This window comes from Ambystoma mexicanum, chromosome 2q (genome assembly GCF_040938575.1).
Source record: "Ambystoma mexicanum isolate Mex_15411 chromosome 2q, UKY_AmexF1_1, whole genome shotgun sequence".
Taxonomy (NCBI): Eukaryota; Metazoa; Chordata; class Amphibia; order Caudata; family Ambystomatidae; genus Ambystoma; species Ambystoma mexicanum.
In genome coordinates, this window is record NC_090924.1 from 1,260,318,257 (window position 1) to 1,260,343,728 (window position 25,472).

Here is a 25,472-nt window from a genome sequence, read left to right on the forward strand (position 1 = left end):
AAATGACCCTTACCACGGAGTTGCTGGTTAGGGTTGATGGGACTTTTAGTGTTAAACATCTGGAGAGTCACAAATTACAGACCTGTGCAATAGTGCAATGTACTTTTAAAGCATGCTATTTCTCATCATTCTTCTAATGCCAACAGCCCCCTACCTTTAACTATAAATTCATGCAGCTTGACTTTAATTACTTGAACTTTCCCAGGTCTTCATGCTTTATCTTTGTACTGTGACCTGAAGGAGGTGTGCCATCTGTGGGTCTGGCTGGACTGGATATTCCCTTGATTGAATTGTTTTTCAAGGTGGTGGTCAAGGTCACGCAAGGGACTTCTGAACGGAAACATTTTAGTTATACATTTTTGCCAACTCCACCACTCAAGATACCTTCATGCCATCCCTACATTGCCTAAGAGTGTAGAATTCTGCTACCTCTCATTTCTACATTTTCATCCAGAAAGGATTTTATTCTCAGCTTCCACAACTGGACCACACAAGTGGTCCCTTTCCATTATGGTGTGCAAATCAGAGGGGTATGGATCCTCCTCTAGCACCCTGAATGGGGGCGCTGGATAATCGGGGGGCTCGGAATGAGGTCTGTACTGTATGGTAGAAGCTTGTGTTCTGAGCTGCCTGGACAGTCTGTGCCCCTTCCCCGCCCACTCCCCCTTCACTAAATAGCACCTGTGTCGTTTCCTACACGGGTGCTAATGGTGTTTTCTTTTCAACAAAAAAATTAAATAAACGTACCTTTGTTGTGCGGCCCGGCGCTGCTCAGTGCGATATGTGTAGTCCATGTGTAGTCCACACAGTCATCAACATGAAAAAATGACTCCAGGAACAGCAGCACTGCTGGCACTGGGACGCGCAAGCAAATTAAGATTCTTTATTTTTTATTTTTAAAAGACACCATTAGCGCCCGTGTAGGGAACTACACAGGTGCTAATGGCGATATGCCCCTCAGTGGCGGACTGACCCTCTCAGTAATGGCCCCGTCACCCTCGTTAAGAGACCCTTTATGCGCTCAGGCCCTTAAATTTGGCGGCAGGCCGTGCCCTACAGCGTCGGCCTGCCACCTCGGGGCATATCGCCTCAATATTGTTGGGCATAGCTATTCTGGTTTTTAGATATTTTCTATTAGCACCTTAAGGAGGCCTAGCAAACGTCATTGTAAAGTTTCAGAACTTTTGGAAACAATCCCCTCCTTACGATATAGAAACCAGTAGAGAGACATACAAGAAAGGATATAGAAACCAATAGAGAGACATACAAGTAAGATCTAGAGAACCCTGGGAAAGATATCCAACATCAGAGGGTTAAATGGAAGCCAATTAAGGCTATGAGCATTTCTACTTCCTGGAAGGAGTGAAAGACTAATCCAGGTTTTCTGCAAGAATACTTAAAGTCCACTGTGGCGAACTTTGATAAAAGACCAGGAGAAGGAAGACATTCCCCTGGTGCCTTATGATGGACCATTGAAGGAGTTACTTCTAGTAGAAGACTGAAGCAGCCAGGAGAAAGGAGTAATTATCCAGGTGAAGGAAACACAAACTGCACTTTAGTTAAAGACTTATGTTTATAGAGTTAGAGTTAGATTAGTTCGTTTCTGACAGAGGACTAAGAACATTTACTTTTGACGTGGCATTCCGACAGCTCACTAAAGTTTTCCTAGGTTTTAGGCAGGGTAGGGAGAGATGGTTTTTTTTTAGTTATGCAATTTTATAGCACACAAAATTACCCCGCCTGGTCAGTTGTCTTCTACACCCTCACAACTGTAAATATGCATGTAATAGCATACATTTCCTGCCCCACACAGGATAACTAAAATTCACTATACGTTGTTACATACTGAAACTTCCTGCCCCACACAGGGTAACTTAAATTCACTGTACAGTTACCTCATACCATCATATGTCCTTAGTTATATAAATAACCTCAACATTATCTAACCACTGCAGTAGAACTAAACCAATAACAACATTACATGTTTTTCCTCACGCAACACAAAAATAAATCCTGAACTGTTCATTTTCAACTTGACCTGCTTAAACAAATCTGGATCCAGTTCTTGAAGCACTACAAAATCGCTATTCTCCTTTTCATTTAGCACTTCTCCACAGATCAAACAAAAACCAAGGCAGCTGCCGCCTTTCCTTCTTCTGAAAAGCGATGTGTGCAATAGGACCTGGAGCGTTCCAAGTGCCGAATGGGATTACCACAATAAATGATCTCAGGCCCAAATTATTTGGCAGGCTCAAAGAATATGGCAAAATACTACTTTATTATTATCAATTCAATTAAGTAGGGAAACCTGGTGAACAAACCGATTGCAGCTCAGACTCTTAAAGCATTTCGGTTACATAAAAAGTTTTATACCTCGACATACGTCCGCTATGACATCATCCTACGTGGCTAACAGCAAAAACCTACTGGGTGGAAGGATTGGTTAAGGAAAACGTATACATATAGTTTGTGTAAATGTTTTTATCATTATTGGATGCCTCTTATCTGGCAGTCATGCCTTGAATCACCTCCAACTAAGTAAAATACAGATAATGTAACACCAGCAGCGGATAGCCCTGTGCAACAATGTATGGTCCACCATTACATAGGCCCTCCTGATTGGTTGGCACTCCCTTACTAACTTTGAACATTCAGCTCATTAGCAGCACATAAGCAACGAAACCCAGGTACAAGGGAACAACGTCAGACAACTGCCTTCATTATTTATTTAGTCTATCATCTCTCACCAGTTATGCCCTAAGCCAATGCTTCTTTGTAGTTGACCTTGCTTACTGTTCTCTTCCTCTGAACTTTAAAGGGAGTGAAGGTACATTGCTATCTTCGTCTGGAGCTTTATGAATAAGCCTTGTTTTCCAGTCCTGAATCACATGTGAACGTGTGAGGAGACCATTATTTTGTCCATTTTGCTTTTCTATTTAGTGCTATTTGATTCAATTATATTGGGTGCTATTACTCTCCTTGGCCTCTGGAGACTTGGTTTCTCCATGTGCTTTTTACATCTATAATTGAATAATACTTGGCATTCGCACCTGTTCACTCCTTTACATAATCTAAGAGAAATATGCCCTGCGCACATAGCTTATCCTCTTCGACTACTTTTGAGCCATGTAGTTGCTCTTGCTGCAGGCATCCTTGATTCTGAGACAACCAAATACCCTTTGTTCTTGCAAACATGTGTATTCCAGTGCCTGTCAGCATTGCAGCCTTGATTTCCCTTCTTGAGGCTTCTTGCTTACTATTATACAATGCCGACATCCATCTTCTTAGCATGGCTGCTTTGCTGCTTTTCTCGCAATCTATTTCCTACTTTATCAAGCTTCTATATGTCTCATCTACCTAGCATTTCTGCATATATACATTTTATTACATCTCTTGCCACTTATCTTCTTAGTGTATGGCATTAGATATCCATACATTGATTTGAGAGCATTCATTTATCTTCTGTCTTTAGTTGTGTCACTTTACATCTGCCAGACTTCACTTATAGTTCTATGTCTAGTGGTGTCTGCAGGCTCATGTCTACCACATCAGTTTGAGGGAACATTCGATACAGTTGTCTGAACGCATGTCTCTTATACCTTCAATGCAGTATTGGGATGATACCAGGTGTCAAACACAGTGTTTTCTTGTTGTTCTTCCAGATTGACGCAGGTCAGGGATTGGGCTTTATAAATGACATGTACATCTGCCTCTCTACAGATTAATGCCCAAACAGTTGTCGCAGAGTCCCTCAGTTCAGCCACGAAGACTCCCAAAATGATGTTGTGCCAGAGAGCACTCAGCTCCCCCCGCAGCAGGCACACGCAGAAAAGTCCCTAGACCGCTTGTCAATATGTTGAAGTGTAATGAGGTTGCTGTAACTCAGGAGTGATGGGGCCCAACAGTAATCAAGCACTGGTTTGGTAAGGTTACATCGTCTTTATTGATTACAGGTTTGAGTGCCGGATTGAGTTGTGTCTTGACCACCAGTGCCCACCACCCAGGCTAGCACCTCCAACTGCTGTTCCAACTGTCAGTAGTTGAACCTTACTCCGCCAGTTACCGCAGTGTTCTACTAGGGACCCAAGCTGCGACATTCCATTCATGTCACCAGACACAAGAACTTACTTTACCAGGCATTACAAGATACATCTATCTTAGAATGCTGGCAAAAAGCAGGTTACAGATGGCAGCCCATTGCGTTAGCCCAGGACTGTACAACAAACAGGCTGTGATTACATGGGCAGTCACAAAAAGAGGATCAACTGGAGAGCAGAATGAAAGGAATGGGGCAGGAATATTCTGCGCACGGCTCTCGCTTGACAAGTTTAGATGGGAATGCTACTGCTGTTGAAGAACACTTTAAAGGTACCATTGAGATAAAAGACAGGAAGGTAGAAATAATGTCTGAAGTTGATTGAGCACCTTTGCCATGCAGCGAATGTGCGAGTCCTGAGGATCCCCAATTTGATTAAACCTGAGTGTTTCGAGGCCATGCTTCAAATATTTTGGACACTCAAGTGGGTGCTCAAACTAACAGAAACTTTCCAAATCGTTAAGGCATTCAGACTATCTGAACACAAATCATATATCCCCCCAGGAATCCTTTTGGGGAACTGCAGAAAGGGTGGTCAGAGAATGGGAAGAGTTGTTGAGGAAATTGGTGTATCTTAAACAGCTGCAGCAGCTGCGGCAGAGAATCCTTTTCCTCAGACCTCATTGCATCATCAATAGCGAAAATACATACAATGCTAGAAATCCAAAGGTCTTTAGTAGGGTTGGAGTAACTGCTCCAGTCTGGTACCTGCAAAGTGTATGTTGTTGCACAAGGATAAGAGTTTGGCCTTTGTAGACAGGGAGGCAACTGAGTTTTTCCTTCTAGAAGACTGAATTGGGACATGAAGAGGTAACGAATTGCCTGTAGTTTTCTTGCAATACATGATGTTCTCTTTAGTCGGCTGTTCCTGAGTTGCAGATTATTAGTGAAATACCAAACTGCAGAACTTGTAGTATTTGACTAAGACTGCTGGCAAAGGCTTGTTTACATTTCATATGTTCAAATTGTAATTTTAAAGATACTTTGCACTGAGAGGTGTCTGGGTAGTCATGCATTCCTAACACTTCGTGTACACTTAACCCATCCTTTTTCCTACTCAGGTGTTCCCCTTTTACTGGTTTTACCCAACCACGTCAGTCCTCTTTAAGTAGGTAGCTATAACGGAATTTAGACAAGTATTCTATTTGCACATTTTGGTAATAGCCAACTTTCAAAACACGATTTCAACAAAAGAACAACAGGATCATATTTGACTGCATTATCTTTCATATGTTAATTCTTGGATAAAATCTGGTAAAGGTTTCAGCTAAACCGTTGTGTTTTTGAGAAACTGCACCAGAATATATGCAAGACCACCCTGGATTCCTGTGTGGAAGAGTTGGACTTTGGGGGAGGTTGGTTAGGAAACATATGTTAACAGGTTCATGCTCCCCATTATGTGCTGTCCCCTAATTCCCATCTAGGTGCAAAGAGACCTTGCCAGTGAAGGCCTCAATAACAGTGAACGCAAAATAACAATTGAAACCAATTTTAGAGTCTGAAGTACAGTCCAATGTATCAAAATGGAATATCAGGGAATTAAGAGTCTGAGAGGAGTCGTTTGCTGTGCTTGTATATGTAGAATTCAGTATGGGGACAACTCATTCTCACAGCAGCATCTAGCTCACATGTATGCAGGATAGCACACACTTTCTCTCCTAACAAAACATAGAACCATACAGCACTCAACCTCAAACAACCACTCAGAAATTAAAAGTTACTCACTATAGTGACTGACATACTGCTAGTCCATAGTCCCCTTTTCTCCATACTGCATGGGCGTTACCCTCGCTAGGGACGAGAATGCAACCTTTTTCCCACAAAAAGCCTTTCCCCTTTAAATTTAGCTACACGCGGCAGCGTGGTACCAGGAGCATGCACTCCCCTGACTTTGCCCTACAGCACCACATCTCAGTCCCTTTGTAAGCATCGGACCAATTGATCTACTGCCCAACTATGTTCTTATTAGGGGAGAGGATGGAGGGTTGTATGGAGGAAAGAGGACTATGGACTAGGTGTATGCTACTCACTACGGTAACTTCTAATTACTCCTACGTCCCTCCATACTACATAGTAGCACTTAGGGGGTTGAGATGTCTATCAACTGAAGAGAACAGATTCTTCAGCACTACTTAACCAAAAGCTGTGTCTGAGCATTCACTGCTGTCCAGACAACAATGCTTGCGGAAGGGGTAGCCGAAGTAGCCGCCCTGCTGATGGTCTGTCAAGGCACATGCCTTTGGAACACCACTGCGGTAGTCTTTGCCCTGACCGCATTGGCATGATGATTTGCTGGTAACTCCTTATTCTGACAACCATCCACCTTGCTGTGGAGGCTATGGAAGCCTAACAGCCCAGTTTTGAGCCACCAAATATGTTGAACAACGCATCTGACTTATGAAAACTAAGTCCTGTCTAGATAGAACTTAAATGTCATTCTCATGTCCAAGAAGAACTGCTCGCATCTCTTGACTCCAACTCCCCAGCTGTCCTTATCCTTCTTGATCTCTACTCTGCCTTTGACATAGTCAACCATTCCATCCTCATACAAAGGCTCCACGATACCCTCAGTATCTCGGAATAAGCAAGCACTGGACTTGCTAACCTCTTTCCTCACTAACAGCTCATCCCAAGTCATCCTGAGCACCTTCTCCTCTCTCCTTCCCTCTCCACCTGTGGTGTCCCCCAGGGCACTATACTTTCCCCCTGGCTCTTTAACATCTATCTTGCTCTCCTTGCATGCCCCATTGCCTCATCCTCCAACTTCCAGTGTTACACAGGTGAGACACAGCTCTTTTTCAAACTCACTGCAGACCCTCTTGAACCCTCCATCATCCCTTACTACCTATCTGCCATCCAGTCCTGGTGCGCCTCCAACAATCTCTGCCTCAACGCCTGTAAAATTGAGATCCTTCCCATCAGAACCCCTGTTCCCTCCTTCTTCCCCTCACTCTGGCCTTCATCCTTGCGCTCTCCCCCTGCGCTTTCAACTGTAGCCAGAAACCTTGGAGTCATCTTCGACTCTTCTCTCCCCTTCCTCCCTCACACTCAGGACATTGCCAAGAAGTCCCACTTTCAGCTATTCCTTCTCAAAGGAATATGACCTATTCTCACTTTCCCTCGGAGGATCAATGTAACCCAAGCCCTAGTTCTATCTACTGCAATAGACTCCTGAATCTAGCATCCTCCACTCTGTGACCCCTCCAGCTATGAGTCTGCAGTGATCATCCATGCCGGCTTGGGCTGCAGATTATCGTCCAGCCTCCAGCACAATAAATCCTGGCGGAGTTGCACTTGGATGGAGTACGTTGCTGCCTGGGAGTATATCTCTTGGTTCCAGGAGCCTGCTAGGTATAACTGGGTTCTCCTCATTCTAAGCCTCATATGCAGAATACCCAGCATGCATGCTACCATGATGCCTAGCAAGTGCTGGAACCACACCAGGCTGTGGTTGTCATCCTGCTGAGGAAATGGCCAATCGCCGTCCTCAACGCCCCAAACGTCTCTGCCATAGGGAAAATCGTCTGCTCCTTTGTGCTGCACAGCAGGCCAAGGAAGACCTGGGTAACCTGAACTACACCTGGAGACCCCGCCCAGATGAGCTAGTCATCCAGGTATGGATAAACGCATCAGCCCTCTTACCTGAGGACTGAAGCAACAGAGTTCATCACCTGGTGAATACCCTTGGGGCTGAGTCCAGCCCAAACGGTAGCACTAGAGGTAGGCCCTGTGAGGCTGCCAAATTGGGACGTGAAGATATGCAACTTTGCGGTCCAGGGAGCATGTCCAGTCTCCCCCACACAGAGACTCCGCAATCAGAGATGGCATCACCATCTTATATTTATATAGAGATAGGTAAAGATTTAGGAAGGAAAGATCAAGAACCACTCTCAGGCCTGCCTGGTTCCACTTCTGAACTGCAAACAATTCACAAAGACAATCCCAAGCCTCTCTGATAGGGGGGGTCTTCCTCCACCGCACAACTCTCTATATAAGCGCCAAGATTTCCGCAAGAAGAGTCAGTGTCCCGATCTGAGGGTGGGGAGGGGAGATTGGGGGGTGGTGGGGAGCAGGGGAAGCGGAAGTCATGGGAGACCACTGAGATGATCTATGGATCTGGAAAGTAAGACCACCAGGACAGAATGTGAAGGGCAAGCCTGCCCCCCACCAGAGAACCGTGGACCCTGATGCAAGCTTCATTGCTGGTGGTATCTCTGGGAGGCTGTGGCTGGATCGGCCTAGGAGTCAGCAGGGGCGGCCCCGGTGTCTGCAGCTGCACTGGAGGAGGCTGTGGCAGTACTGGTGCCTGGGACTGCGCTGGCACAGACGGGCCGGAGGCATCATATCCTGTATGATACCCTTTAAGATGCCCACGATCTGCGGAGACTTCATCAGCGTTAGAAACTTGTGGAAGAACCACTCCTCGAATGCAGGCGTGGTATGCTCAGAGGCCATGCTGTATTCTGCCTGAGCCGTGCCTGCACTGCGTATAACTAGCCTCAGTGTAGCGCACCAACAAGGACGGTACTGTGTAGGCTGTGCACCACGGCATCTGAGAATGCATGGGCCACCATTCTGCTCGTGGGGCAATCTCGTGCCTGGGTGCTGGAGGCGCGACTCCCTGAGAGCCTTCTGGCTGGGATGGACGTGCCTATGCACGAGGTGCCATTGTGTCGGTCAGCACCGCCATTTTGTCCATTTGGAGTGGCAATCGCGGGAACTGCGTGTCCACCGAAGTACTGCACATGCCTTAGCCTGTTTGCCCTCAAGCGTAGGCTCGGCCCCTTTCTGGACCTCAGGCGTGGACCTGGGAGGCCCGGTACCAGAGCGATGCCCCTCAGATTTCCCGGTACCAGAGCCTTTTGGCCCCTTAGTGCTTGGCCAAGGAGGATCATTGGATCCCTCAGACTGCTGACCGGTAGCTCAGGGAGCCTTGGGACCTTGACTGGTAATAGGGTCCGTATGATTCCTTCCACTCGGGGTATTCCCAGGTAACGAATCTCACTTGCGGGGTGCTTTCGAGAAGAGTATACTTACCATGGGCCATGATTTCCTGCGCATGTAACTCCTTGAGGTGTTCAGGCGGAGATCTGGAGAAGAGCTCTCTCCACCTCGCGATACTGTTCTTCAGTGACCAAGAATTGAGCAGGTTGAACGCCAAACAGCCTTCCCAGATATGGTCCTCACCGAGGCAGGCACAGTGCATGCAGGTCCGATGCCGGGAAGGATCCGTCGCAGGAAAGACAACTACTAAAGCCTGCCTTGGCTGACGTGCACTGGGGTTGGCGAGGCACCGGTGGCCGGTCTAAGAAAGGTAATGGAAATTAAAAATAATGGGACACTGGATCCCAGAGGAAGGTCAAGCCCATGCAGTATGGAGGAAAGGGGAAGGGACGTAGGAGTACAAAAAGGTACTGACAATGGACAACAGGACAACTTCCAATCCAAAATAAACAAATACATACTCTCTTGTGCCCTGGCCGTGCCACAACAGGGCCTTGGGTCTGCCACACCCAAACATGAACTACCCACAAGAGGGTATAACTGCTACACAAGAGCAGCAACCTAACTACACTTGCATCCATCCTAACAAAATGTGTCTTCCACCCCTGAGCACAACCCCCTTCAATGTCACAGAGCAGCCAGAAAGACAAACTGAAATTCAGTCATGCCGCAACCACCTATTAAACACCCTGAGAATACAACCACAACACCACAAACCAACCATGATGACGCACGCACCACAACCAAAAGGTCAATCACATCTTCCTGAGAAGTAATAAAAAGAAAAACAAAGAAAAGTGACTCACTAGACAAATATCACACTAAAACAAATGCCACTGGGAGCAGCACGTCACAACACACAAACACACGAGACCATACAAATGTTGATGTGCAGCCTCACCTGTCACCAAAACACGGATGGTAAGTCCCATGTTTCTGCAACACTACAATTTTGTAAAGAAAAATAAATAATTACAACTATTAGCCAGCTATACTACAGTCCAATACTTCCTACACCACCTGCGCCTGCCACAACCATGCCAACGCAACTGCTACACATGACATACATGCACAAAAGTCCTATTTGATCACTATAAACCTGACAACATACAATTCCAAATGGCAGACTACCTACACCCAAAACATACACCAAAAATCCAGCTGTGGGAAACCTGAGGGTTCGCTCACTCCTACTCCCTTTGGACCCTCTATAAAGGTGGCCAGGTATAGGCCATCGCTATTGGATCCTGACACTGAGGCTGGACAAGTGAGGGAGGATCACCTGGGTGAAGGACTCTTGGGGACTGGGAGTGAGGTACCTTTGGGCGAGACATTGTATCTCCCTTTTCCTCAGGACAGTCAACCTGATCTTCCCCCGACATGTATGGGTCACTGCAAATGCATTCCAGGAAAAAACTAGGAGCAATGAAGGTTACCTCCATTACTCATTCAAGTGCTGGGACGAACAAGAGGCCTGAAGGTCAGGCATGTCCAACCAATTCACATAATTATGGTCAGGCAAGGCAAACAATTAACCATCACCTGTATCCTGTTAGCCCAACACAGGTGTATAAAAGCTGTGGCTACAAGGAGAACAGAGCGCAAAGGGTGGATTCAGAGCAGGAGCAAAGGTCTGAATTAGTGAGGGAGAACCAGAGTGGAAGATGAAGAAGAGAAGTAGACGCCTGGACACAAGAGGAAACCATTGGGATCCCGTTGGACTGTGAAGAGAGGGAGATCCCACCCATGGAGAGGCGAGCAGCAGGTGCTGCATGAAGGAGGAGGCGAAGCTCCATACATTAGCCCACTAGTGTGAACAGAAGCACCATGCAATTTGGCTGTCCCTTGGGAGAAAGAAACCGCCAGTGGAGCTGCTGAGACTGGCTAAGTGTTGGGGTCACTTATAATACCCGGGGCGCTCAAAGGAGTAGTGCAGACAATAGCAGTCAAAGCAATATGACCGAATCGAACGAACTGAATGAAAGTAACGTCCCACATTGAATGAAACTGAATATGTTACTTCTATTGAATACCGAACTGAACGAAATTAATGAAATTAACATCCCACATTGAATTAAATAGATTATGTTACTTCTATTGAAGACCGAACTGAATGAAATATGCTGAATCAAAATGAAATAAGTAAAAGTAACATATCATAATGAACGATAAGGACCAAGTTGTTCATATTGAAGATTGTATTGAATAAAAGGAGTGAAAAGAACTTATTTTGAATACCATATTGAATGAACTGAACAAAAGCCACATTTATTGCAAAAGCTACATTTATTGAACCCTATATGGAATATAGCAAGTAAGCTGGGGGGGGGGGGGGCGCGGCTAGCGCGCATGGAGTGAGAAAGCAGCCTGGCTGAGCTCCCGTCCGAGGTCCTTCGTATGATCCTTTTGCAGCAGACAAAAGCGGAATTTCCAATAATAAATCGCAGTTAATGATGCATGAACCCTTTACCAGCCACCCGATTTGTTTTCCGACGAGAAACGGACCTAGCGAGTTGCTGAAACGTTTACTTTATCGAGACGTCCCTGCAACCCGTAAAATGGCGCCAGCGGCTTACATTGCCTGCCTGAGAGAGGACTGAGCCTGCGGATCAACCACAGCACGAACGATGAAGCCCACATTGGCACTAACGAGATGGGACTGACCTGGAGCACTCGTTCGTTTCCACTACGGGAGGGGAAAACGACAAGGGGCGCGGTGTGCCGCCCGGGACGTGCTGAACCTTCAACGCAGGGCAGGAGAACAGGAGGGAGCCAGTGTGGCCTGCGGAGACTGTGCCTGCTGGACCGCAGTCGCGGACGGCGGCTGTGTGCTGCTCGGACTGCTGGGTTCTGGGACTCCCACGTTGGGCACACGGACTCGGTGAAGATTGGAGCGGTTGGGGCGCAGCGCCCCCGTCCTCGCTGCCAGCGACATTTTAGCCAGACCAGGAAGCTGGAGGGGAAGCCCCACCGCCCCAGGACCACTGGGGCATGAAATTGCTTGGTGAGGTGACTGGGCCCTAGTCCCGGTGGTGACGCGCGTGGCCACCTCCGGGACCGCGAGAGCCGGCAAGCACAGGAGACACGCAGGTCTGCAACATAAGCCTGCTGAGGACGCCAGCACCATTCAGGTCAGTGAGCGCGCGCCCTTGAATTTAAGGAGAGGAAAGCCCCGCAAACACTATTGTGGAGTGCCCATGGCAGCCGATGATGGCTGCACTTGGGCCTTGATGGCCCCATAAACAAATACTACTGCGGACCTATGACTCATCCTAGGGGTCTCTCAGATCTGAACACCCCAACAATGTGAAGGCTGCATGCCGTGAACTGAAGGGAGCAGAATTAGGAACGGTACCACACAGTTAAACCTACATGACAATGTGAACACTAGCGGGGGAAGCTTTCTATACAGTGCGCTCCGGCGGGGCTCCAGTGAAGAGGCACACGCCCTGCCGACACATATCTGCGGCTGCACACTGCCTCAGGTCAATCGAGGGAGCTCCAGAACACTGCTGCAAACGCATAGTTGAGAAGGGGGCCCATTATCGGGGCCGTAACCCCACCAAGATGCCTGGAACAACATATAAGATTGTGCACTCGAGGCCACCGAATTTCAATCCAACCTACTGGCACTGAAGAAGACAGCCCTCAGCCGGGCACCCAGACCACATTATAGTCCTGCACATCAGCAAGAGCTGGCGATTTGCGGGACTGAGACAGGAACGCGGCTGCATCAGTCGACCTGGGACACGCTAGTGCTGCCATCCACTAAGCAGCGAGAATCACACCGGTGCTTAGGGACCACATACCCCGCTAGCACAGACCAACACTCGGCGTGGTCAACTGAGGGGCAACTGGACCAGAAGCCATAGCAACACAAGAAGTGAGCCTCTGCGTAGGCTCACAGCCACATAAAGCTCAAATGCTGTGGATCCCCAGAACAGACACCATTGCTTTGAACATCAATAATTGCCTGCCACCACCAATCAATTGCCTGGAAGACACCACCTAACTAAGTGGCCCACAATTACTCAAGAGAACAAGAAGAGTACAAACCAGACACATACTTGCTATCACAGAACCACATGTACACGCAGGCCCGAGGCACGGGAGGACCAGCACGGTCTGGCGACCACTTGAGGGCAAGGTCAGTAAGACGAGACAATGTCCCCTCCAAAAGGAAAGTGCAAAGCTAGCATCATGGAATCCTTTGCTGCAGCCCGCCCAAAGGAACAAAGGTTGGAACCCTAGGCCCCTGAACCAACCCAAGGAGCCCCCAAGGAGCACATCAAAGACAAGCAGATACTAGAAGCAATATCAGGACTCCGTTCATTCATTAACACCAAGATAGAGGAAGTGAAATCGGACATACAATTAATGCGCCAAGATATGCGCAACCTCGCAGAACGGGTGACAACCACGGAATCGAACCAACCTGAGATGGCCACAATACTGAAAGCGGTCCAGACCAAAGTGGAAGAGCTAGAAAAAACCAACAGGATATTGGAAGAAAGGGCTGAGGAGGCTGAGGGAAGATCCAGGCGCAACAATGTTCGCTTACTTGGAGTTCCGGAGGGACTCGAGGGACGCACCCCCACAAACTTTCTAGAGTCACTACTGCAACAAGAAGTGGGTGCCAGCAACCTCTCCCAGGTGTTTGCCGTTGAAAGAGCACACAGAGCACTCCAGAAAAACCACCACCAGGCTCATACCCTCGCCTGATTATAGCTAGGATTCTAAACTTCCAAGACAGGGAGGTAATACTACGATATTCACGCGAGGAAGGCACAATAAGCAGGGACAACGCAAAGATCACAATATACCCGGACTATACCCCAGCGGTCCAAAGGGCGAGAAACTCCTATATTACAATTAAAGCCAGGCTGCGATAACTGGACCTCAAATACATGCTACTATACCCTTCCAGGCTCAAGATCATACACAAAGGACAAGCCATTTTCCTAGAGACTCCAGCAGCGGCAAACATGTGGCTCGAATATAACATGGCTGATGACAATGAGACGGCAACACGACCACAACACTGATATAACAGGGCCCTACAGGAAGATCTCGCCCATGACAGGCAACAACCTTCGCTAAAGCCTTTGCCAACTAGGACGGGAGAGCCACCATGGTGACCAACCCGTGCAAAAATACACGACCCCATGAACGGACCGATGCAGGCCTGTTGCCATTGCATCACAACCCACCAGGGATGTCTTGGAAAGGCCAAGAGAGGGCGGGGGCACCCAAGCACCGCCCACGTGGCACAACTGCTGGGTGCAGTTGGTTGAGTTTATCAAGTTACTGTTCAAAATGTTTTTTACTCTTTGCCATGACATACACGCAGAAACAAAGAACATCGGAGACGCTGATCAGGACAATACAACACAACGATGGCGGCTAACATCAAGGTGATGACGTGGAATGTCAGAGGGATAGGCTCCTACATACGCAGGAATAGAATCAAATCATACTTGAAAAGGAAACACGTCTCCATTGCACTATTGCAAGAAACACACCTAACAGCTGCAGACAATACCAAAATGACTGAATGGTGGGGAGGTCAGGGCTTTGGTGCCCCCTACTCTAAATATGCACGTTGAGTGGAAGATACGGAAGGAGGATACTTGATATTAAAAGGCAGCATTGAACAGCAGGAAGTATGCATCTTCAACACTTACCTCCCCAATAACGCATACCAGCGTACCTGTCTAAGATAAGTGACAAATTAACACCCTATCGAGATGGTCTTTTTATGTGGGCGGGTGATTTTAACAGCACACGAGACTGCATGTTAGATAGGTCTAAACCCTTAACATCACCAGCTACCTCTTCCCAATCCCCACTAAACAAAGTACTAGAGAATCTTGACCTGGCTGAGGTGTGGAGGGAACTTCATCCGAATGATAGAGCATACTCATATTTCTCATCTCCCCACACACTGTACACTAGGATTGACTACCTGCTGGTTGACAGACAACACCTACATCAGGTGGAGTCAATATCCTACCTAGGAAGATCAATATCAGACCACTCCCCACTTCTCATGGAATGGAAAACAAGAGGGCCCAGACCACCCACGCCAATGTGGCGAATGCCGACAGAAGCCCTCACTGATGGGGCTTTCGAAGAGGACTTCCGGGATAAAATACAGGAATACCTGGACATCAATATAGGTTTCGTAAAGGGCTGGGACACAATATGGGAAGCGTTAAAAGTAGTGATCAGGGGGGAGGTCATTGCCAGTGCCAGAGGTATAAGGAAAACCCTACAGAAAGAACTAGAAGCTGGGGAAGAGTGAATTACCCAGCTTGAAACCACGGCGCCTAAAACAAGGGAAGCAGAGGAGGAACTAGTCACAGTCAGAAATGACTGCCAAAACGCATGGGCCAGATTAGCCAAATTTGATTACATAACCAGGGTCACTAGAGCACACGCGGAGTGCGATAAACCAAGCAGGCTCTTGTCGTAGCTATGCAAAAAAGAATACCCAAAATACCCAATCACCGAAATTAAAACCCCCACCGGTGAGACCTTCAAATCCCAACCGGAAATAAATTAGGCATTTAGCCAATTCTATACCCAGCTGTATAGTCACACAACAGTGATACCCCAAAGGGACATCTTAGACACCCTCAAAGAAATAGGCCTCTCAACACTAAACGAAGTCCAGGTAGCTACCCTTAATGAAGACTTATCATTGGAGGACATAACCGAGGCAATCAAATCACTGTCCACGAGCAAGACCCCGGGCAGTGATGGACTGCCCCCTGAGTTTTATAAAACGTACGACGCGACCCTGGCCCCCACCCTTCTGGAAGTCTTTAAATAATCTTATGTGAGAGGGACCCTGCCCAAAAGCATGACGAAGAAGCTGATAGTACCGATCCCCAAACCCGGGAAACCCAGAGAAGAATGCGGATCATATAGGACACTAGCTATGCTTAATTACGACATAAAAATACTAACCACTATTCTAGCACAGAGACTCTCCAAGTGATAGGCACACTAATACATGAAGATCAGATGGGTTCATACCAGGTCAAAACATGGCATTGAACCTGCGTCGACTACAACATATAGTGGCACAAACTAAAAACCTACACAAATCATATGCAGTGGTCTCCTTAGATGCCACAAAAGCTTTTGACTCCATATACTGGGAGTGGTTGCTGGAGGTCCTGAGACAGCCGGGTTGGGGGCTTCCTTCATTAGATGGATAAAAATACTGTACCAATCGCCGTTGGCTAGAGTCAAGACTGGGCAGACAGTGTCAGGATTATGGGACATCCAGAGGGGCACCAGGCAGGGCTGCCCGCTATCACCTATGTTATATATCCTGGGACTTGAACCACTAGCCATATTCATGAGGAAGCAATTCTTTGATGCTGGCATCAGGATAAGGGGTGAATACCATATTATTTCACTATATGCAGACGATGTCCTACTATATCTGAGGGACCCTCACCTCAACCTACCAACAATCCTAGAAGTCTTAGAGAACTTTGCCCGGGTGTCCGGGATCTCCTTCAATAAAGAGAAATCCAGCATATTCCCTCTTTCTGATCTAGTTGCACCAACTGAAACTGATCTCCCAATGGTGGGAATCCAATGGAAGCTCCACACTTTAAATACCTGGGAGTCAACATCTGGCACACACCAGAACACACACACGGGGGCAACACACAGGTACTGGAAAAACTATTGAGAGCGCTACTCTGGAACAACACTAGACACAAAATATCCCTGAACACACTGACACATACACAGCAGGCGGAATCCAACTCCCAGACCTAGGAAAATACTATCTGGCTGCACAACTAAGCCACGAGACCAAATGGATGTCCGATGAATGCACCCCTGAAACCAGATTACTCAGACAACACGTGGCGTCAGCGAACTTGAAGGAGATACTATGGGTCCCGGCATATTGCCTGGGGGAAACTCCGATGTTAGTAGAGCTAGGCAAGAGGGTCTGGACCAGAACCCAGAGGCACACAAGAGGGGGTACACCCCTACTTTGCAGACATGCCGATAGCAGCAGGAGTATGCAAAGGGTAAACAGAGCTAGTCCGAATGAGACAGTGGGAGAGGTACGGCATTTACACCTGGGAAGACACGTACGAAGATGAAACCTTCAGGGAATTCGAGACCATGGTGGCTAATGAGGGCTTGCCCACCGGCCAATTCCTATGGTACAGAAAAGTCAGAGAAAGCGCCAAATCACAATGGCAAGAGTGGCCAGATGGACCAGAGCTAGACCCACTAATCACACTGCTATACAACCTAGGGGATGGCTGGAAACCAATATCTAGGCTCTACCCCCAACTGTCCGACAGACCCAACCCCAAAAGTGAGATTTGAAAACAAGGTGGGAGTTGGAACGTGGGGGAGGAAATCACCGAGAAGGAATGGGAAAGAATCCTAAAATACCCTAGAGAGGTGTCAAGAAACGCCTGATTCAGGCTGATCCAACTACAAGTCTTATACAGAACGTACATGACACCAGGGAAAATAGCCAGAATCAACAAGACCAGTAACCCACTATGGCCTCAATGTAAATCAGAGGGAGCGGGGATGATACATATGTTCTGGGGGTGCCTGAAGATCCAGACTTTCTGGTCCAGAGTGGAACAGACCTGCAGAAGGGCAGGAGTGAAACGATACAAATGGTCCCCGAAAGAATGCCTACTCGGCGCGTACCCAAGAATAAGCAAACTACGGCACATGGTGTGCGTGCTGGCCAAGAGAGCCATAGCAATGGCATGGAAATCCCCGAAAGGCCCACACTTCGAGAGATGGTACAGAGGGCTAGAACACTGGTCAGGGGCCGAAACAAAGGTGTGGGGAGCCCAAAACGTGAAGACTGGAAAGCATTAATACGAGACGTTTCATCCGTTGGATGACAAACCCCCCTGACCCACCCCCTGTCCACCGAAACATTATTGAATCAGACTTAAAGCCAATGCCCTACGAAAGCACCCGCAGAACTATTAGACTTGGCACTTCTCCGCCAGTCCAACACCCTAGGAACTCCGATGCCCAAAGGACTAAATGAACCGGGGTAGAACCCCCAGTGTACTCAAGTGGCAAATAGACCAGTTGTTTAGTTAGTTTGTTTAGTGTTCGTGTATCGCATTTTCTTTTCTTTTTCTTTTTCTTTCCCTTTTCTTTTGACATCACCCACTTCCCTCCCCCTTATGGAAATGAAGTCTTAACAGGTTGTTGTGTAGATGTTAACAAAAGTTAAATGCCAATAAAATACTTTAAAAATGTTAAATAGCAAGTAAGCTAACCTTTATTTGAATACAGATCCGACAGGCAGAAACCAAAGGATATTTGATAAATTGAAAGCAATAACGATACCAAACTACACTATTTATATGAAAGCAATGGTATAAGATGAACCAACCTGGATGACCACTGAAGCAAAAATCAAAAGGAAGCTAAACTGAAGAAAAGATACAAATTTGTTAAAATTGTGAAGCTGTACTTTGAGAAACTGGCAATTAAGACTAATATTGAACTTTGAAGGAAAAGAAAGTTCTTGGTTACCTGACCTGTAATGGGTGGACCGTGTGGACTGAAACTGCACATTAACAAGATAACTCCTTTATGTCAACAAGGAAGCTTGCGGTGGTGAAAGCAGGAAAATAAGCGTAAAAACCATCAGATTTGGGGAAGGGAACCCTGAGTTGTGCAAGTTCAGTTGAAAGATTAAAAGCTTCACAATATTGCCTTTTGATATCAACATTAAGCTTGGGAAAGGGAACCCTGACTTTTGGTGTCCTGAAACTGTGTTGCCTTGGAATTGTGTCGAACTTGGGGAAGGGCACACTAACCTTTATAAAACTGCATTTCCTCTAATATTCAAAGGAGGAGAAATTGAACTGTGCGGTGAACATAGTGACATTTGGGAGACAAGGCCGACTAGTAAGCCAGAGCTGGAAATAGCTCAGAACTTTATGTTTGGAACACTATTTGAGTTATGGTTGATGTCCCTGCACATGGCTTTGTAGTAGTTGTGAGGACAAGTATAGGATTTAGACACAGACATATTTCTATGTTGGACTTACTGACACTGAAATTCCTTAGTTTCTTTAGGTATGGAAATCACACCTTAGTATAGGAAAGATTAGGCCTTAAACCATCCTGATTTATTTAATAAAACATTGTTCAACTTTTAACCTGTTGTCTGTGTCTCCTTTCATGATGCCAACCTCACATACTCCTACTAATATACAGTCATCATCAACCCACCCTTACTCTCCACTCAATAGCACTTCAATGTCACATAAACTGACATTATTACAAATACGACATTCCCCTGTCACTGTGTCATTCTCCAATTATAAGCTTTTAAACACTACTTAAATTCCATAAAAGCATAGCACTAGTCCATAAAGGTGTCAGCACTAGAATAATCATTCTCCAAATCACAGGGCACTAAACAAGCCAGATCCTGATATCATGGCTTCCCTTGCCGCCTCCCGTGCTCTCTGCACCAAACAATGAGCACTGGCTGCAGTTGAAATAAAAATGCTTCTGGCGCCGACTCAAACTCCAGGGCCTCCATCCATTAAACTGCCCCAAACAGCGCTGCCCTATTCACAAACACAGTACCTCACTGCTCTTGAATATATTATTATGCCGCACCCAAGCACCATTAAGCTCTCACAGTCAGTGTAGAAATGTGGCTCGAAAACTCTCAAAACTGCAAGATAATATGCAGCTTAATTATGTCCTTGCACACAGAGCGCCATTACGTTCTTTCCTCTAATCCTCTGACAGGAACAGAAACGTCAACTTTCCTGACATCAAGTCTCGGGGCTTCCGGTCTGAAGGATCATCATTTTCAAGACCCTCTAGCGACTACTCAACATTATTTTGACGAATCAACTTCCGGGGCACCAGTGGTCCAGGAATGAATATCTGTTTCTAAACCATCAATCAGCCTTACACCTCTAACACACCAGAAGGGATATGAAAAAATTAGAAACACAAGTCAATTATACACCTCCTTGTCCAATTTTGGTAACGTGGACAGAAGGGCAGGCTCATCTCCGAATGTTTGTGGATCGATGGATAGTTGTAACACAGTAAAAATACAATTACCCAATGATAAAAGGATGGTGCAGTCAAGATTGTATACAAATATCTACTTTATTATTATCACAGCAGACCGTTCCAGCAGACTAAGAAATACAACACACCCTGTATAGGAATGCAGAGGACAGACGGTTTCAAAGAATGAAAAGGGATGCACTCTGAACTGACAGGAGGGTAGTCGGTATAGTAAATAATCACAACAGTTCAAGGATACTTAGTTTCAGCACAAAGGGAGAAATGGGTCGCAACTGTAACTAGAGGCCTTGAGAGAAGGACCAGGGGGACAGAACCACAATGTACCTGGTACTTGTAGGTGTTCTTGGTGCTCGACAGGGTCGACTCGGTTTCAGGGATCAATCTTCGAAGCTGCCACCAGCAACATAGGTAAACAAAAGGACATGGCAGATCCATAGAGCCTTTGTTAGCTAATTAGGCTGGCCATGGCAGGGGGAGGTTTTGGCCTTCCCCCTTCTGAGATGAAATGGTGTAATCCTGGTTGTCATACTCCAATTAAATATGACAGGTGGGGGGTCTGTGCCTGTAGGCGGTGTCCACCCAGAGTACACGGGTATATGTGCATGTCGTGTGGTGAGCATAGGAAAATGTGTGCAGATTAGCCCCACCCATTTTACAGAGGTTGATCTACCGTTATTCAATTTCATTTAACATTTCAAAAAAGCATAGGCGAGCGCACACCCACCGTGCGGATGGTCGAATTCCTCTCAGTCATTTTCAAAAGGACAGTCAGAGCAGGCAGAGCTCCCCGTTCGCCAGAACGCCTCTGCCATTACTCCACACATTGCCAGCTGGACCTCTCCATCTGATGATTACTGGTTCCCCTTCAAAGGGAGCAGTGCATTTTCCTGCGCTGCCCTTGCACGGCACTCCCTTCACTCTGTGATCCACGCTGTCCTGGTATACTCCAGCATTGCTTCCTCAACCTTTACAGCCATCACAACAGCAGTTGGTACCATCAACTGTCAAGCATTGAGACCATTAGGACAGCAGCATCTCCAGAACAGCTGCATCTTCTTTTTTCTGCCCGTGGCACCTCTCTTCCACCACTTCTGGCGCCGCACCACTATCTCCTGCTGAGCTCCATGTTCCTCCTGTTTAGTCCATGGAGCATCCTCCTCCTTCTGATGCTCCCTTCATGCAGCTACAAAAGTCCACTGGAGCCGTCTCTCCCTCAATGGTGCCGCAATGACTCTCCTGGCCCCTTCAAGGCACCTCTTCCTCACCACACAGCCCTCCTTTCATCATGGCTCTGCATTTCAGCAAGGGTCCGCTTTTTAACCTCACTCGTCGCCAAAATGTAGTATTCCGCCTGGGGACACAACTCCGGAACCAGGCAGGAGACGGTAAGTACAAATGAAGCTAAGCACTCTATTCTTCAGTTACAGTTGTAGGCCAAGATAGGAACACAGGGCGAATGCATCTTTCCAGCTCGCAGTCCCAAGCTGAAGTCCCCAGCAACTGTCACCCAGAGAACCTCCAGCTAGACTCATTCTACATTCCAATCATCATTCTCACAGCAGCACCTCGCTCACATGCATGCAGTATGCCACAGTATAAGGAATGGCGAAAAGGGAAAGGAATTATTGAAGTCAGAAGTAAGTGACTGGTACAAATTATTCAATGCTAACCAGGAATGGGAGTTCAACTGGAGTAAGTCAGCCACATATGGTCTGAATGCAGAAACTCTAGGGGCAAAGCTCGAACTTCATACTCTGGGATCATAGCTAAAATATCAGGAAGATAAAAAAACAAACGTATAGGTCGCTTTCTCCAATGATATGTACCATGATCATTAACTGGAACATTATACCACCATGTGAGCTCAGTCCCAGAAGAACAGTTCTCAAGTCTGGCAACAAGGACTGATCGAAAAGTGGCAGATTGCATTGCACAAGTCTCAGCCAAAGGAGTACTGGATGCCAGAACCAGAAAATGGAGGGGTTCTTCGTCTCTTGCATTAATCGTCCCCCAGTTCATAGGAAGCCACACAACAATACGAATCATAGTGACCGTAGGAAGTCATGGTAACTATTTCCATTTTCAAAGGCTCTAAACTCCTGTTGTGATGTCCTAGAAGAGGATTATGGAAGTCATCATTAACTGTTAAAATATCACAGCAGGGATTATCCTTTATAGTGCGGTGTGGGGGGAATATCGAGGGAATTTGGGGCTTGGAACAATTCTGATGGTATATCCTAGGAAATCCCACCAAAGTTGTTTACCGTTTCCAGCACACACAATCACAGTAATGCTGCTTGACTACCAGTGGCAGAATGGCAGTGTTGACCCATATTCCTGGAGTCCACCGGACTCCAATGGGGATTTGGAGGTTTTACTGCTGGCAGCAATTCCACCCATATCTTACCCTCTATTTTATGGAGGAAAAAGATCCAGCGAACACAGGAGATATTTCCACCACTCTGCCCCCAAACTCGGAATTTGGCGGTACATGAAATAGGAGTTAAAATGACAGTAATTGGATTGTTGCAACTTCACTATTGTTTGTTCTTCCACTGCTAAACTCGAACTACGCCCTTGATATTAATTTCGTTTTATAATCCCTAATGCCTCCACCCCCCCACCTCCCTGAAATGCTGGTCCATAAGGGACAGCGCAGGTATTTGAAAAGGGGCAAACGGAGGTCATAGACAACATAAAATTATAGACAGATGGGTAACTTTCAACTATGGGGTGCATTTCCCTTTGGGATTCCCGTCAACGATAGACAACTAAAGAAAGCTTTGCTCTCATTGTCTATCAGACGACACTCACAACTCCTTGGTTAATATATTCCTGTAGTTGATAGCTACCCATCTTTAATTCTATATGTGTTTGTGACAGATAGTGGATAACCTTCACATTACAGTTAGCCAACGTTGGGATACCTAAGGCGAGCTCTGACTAGGCTGGATTTTTGAGGTGCCTTTGCCTTCTGTCAAAGGGGGAAGACAGAAGTGAAGGTGCCATTCAGTACTGGAGAATTTGAGATCTTTCAACCAAATGAGTCCATCCTTACAGGCACTATTCACACCCCCAAGAGTTTGGAGAAATAGCTGAATAGGTACAGTAATGGGTATGCAGCCTTTTACCAGTATTATCATTCTTGCCAAATGCACTGGCTGTTGTGTTGTATACAAATCTGTTATGTGGCAATTAGTCTCCACATTTCTGAAAGGAGGCCGCCTCCATGGTGGTCAGCCACAGAAACGAATTGGTCACATAGTTTTAAACTTGGCTCCTTTACAGGGTGTTGTAGAACATTTCATGAAATCAAGTACAAAATATAAAAATATAAGTGCACTGGAGTGGGCCTTATGACAATCAAATGAACGTTTCAAGAAAACAGAGTACGAGAAAGCTGGAAGGGCAACCAAGTGAATGCAAAGAATATGACATCCAAAAGCAGAGGTGATTTCGAGATGAAGTTAGTTGATGAGTTACAATGACAATTGTATCTGTTCTTGTTGTTTTAATATACTCACTTATCCAGTGGGGTACGCAAAAGAAAAGGTGGGTGCACATTTTAAAAGGGGGAACGCACTAGCCCCAAGAAAATCGTTCATGCAAACTACTGGCTGCCGTCTGTTTATTTTTGATAGCTTTTATGAAGCACTTCCTGGTACTCCCACATGGTAACATGGGTCAGACATACAAACATGCTAGAAAAAGGACCAGATCGTAAGTCCGTTTTACCACCATAGTTAATGTTAAACTCTGATCTTGAGATGGCAACCATAGTAGGTTCTCAATTCATCTCGTTGAGAGGAATCTGGCTGCATGCTTCCTGGATTCAAACTCAGGTCAATTGCATGATTAGACAAAGGATTTGACATTGAGCCGCAGCGTAGAGTCAACATTGAGTATGGCCAAGCACAATGAATGAGAAGGAGACGGGTCTAAGCAAACAACAACCTGCAATGCTCATATGGAATCGAGCTCACAGCAGAGGGATCATCGAGCTAACTATGATGCTTTCCCCATTCATGTGATCATCTCCTAGAGCCAGTGACGCTTCATTGCAGAGGGATCTGTTAATGCATAATGCTCACCTTTGATTGAGCCAAGTATTTCCTGAACCTTCTGTGTTTCATTACGATCTAGCCGGCAGCTTGGTGTGATCTCAAGTACGTAATCCGGACCATAATCTGTGAAATACTGTAGGTAGGGATACAAAACAAGCAGAGATTAAAAAGAATGTTAGCAAGCAGGGAAAGAAGTGGGTAAAAATAGGAGATCAAATTAAAAAAAAGAGGTACAAAATAGGGGTTAAATTTGCGAGAACATAAAATGAGCAGGGACAAAGAATAGAAACAGAGAAAGGAAACAATATTTTCCCAGAATAAGTAGAAGGGTAAGATTAGAAATCGAGAGTAAATCAAGTGGAAAGGATACAAGTTATATAATTAGAAAGAAAATAGATTTTTGGAAAGACAATGAGTTGAGAGGGAAGAAAACAAAACCAAGAAAAAGATTAAAGGCTAAGTGGATGAATGGCAGAAAAAACAAATGACAGAGTGGATTGCATATAAAAGAGGGGTGAATAGGAGGAAACCGCAAATCAAAAGGTTATTAGAGGAAGGCACATGGTGGAGGATCTATAAAATGCTGACTATTCATTACAAACATACATCATGCTGTTCAAATTTCAATACAACGAAACAGCTATATATTTTCCATGAATAAAATACAAACACATAATGAATGACAGAAATCACGAAATGGTATACATAAAGGGACACTGTTAACCGTGAATTAGCAACAGATGCCCTGGTCCCGCATCAACCACTGCCCCCATCCATCACTGAACGCAATCAGGGTTATGCTAATGTTCCACTGTAGGGAGCCAGACCGCTCAGGGGATTTGACAATGTGCTACACAAGCTTTCCATCTGCAGGGCAGTGGATTGCATGTAGATCACATTGGCAGGTACGTAAACATCTTTGTATCACGCAGCTGTTTAGCAGTCTCACTTGTGACAGAGTAGATGTGGTTTATATCCAGACCCCAAACCACTGAAAATCATCAGGAAAACAATCTTAACAAGGCATTGCCGCTCAGACAAGCTAGGGATCAAGTGTACACTGCTACGTGTATAACATGCTCGTAATCCCAGTGTGTGTCCCATATATACAATTCTGTGTTGCTTTCAAACGAGATTTGTTCTTTAGAAATCTCACAAAAACGTAGCAAACTGCTGACTGTGAATGCAGGAGACAATTTTAAACCCAGCTCGCCAACAAC

At 46.2% G+C, this 25,472-nt stretch overlaps 1 protein-coding gene across 2 annotated transcripts in view; it reads right to left on the bottom strand.

Moving 5' to 3' along the window:
* HDAC8 (histone deacetylase 8) overlaps window positions 1-25,472 on the bottom strand; it is a 1,597,648-nt gene that overhangs the window by 302,753 nt on the left and 1,269,423 nt on the right. For both annotated transcript variants that reach the window (XM_069648647.1, XM_069648648.1), the window contains one exon: window positions 24,280-24,385. In XM_069648647.1, coding sequence (XP_069504748.1) covers window positions 24,280-24,385 — 106 coding nt within the window. The remainder of the gene's footprint in view (window positions 1-24,279; window positions 24,386-25,472) is intronic.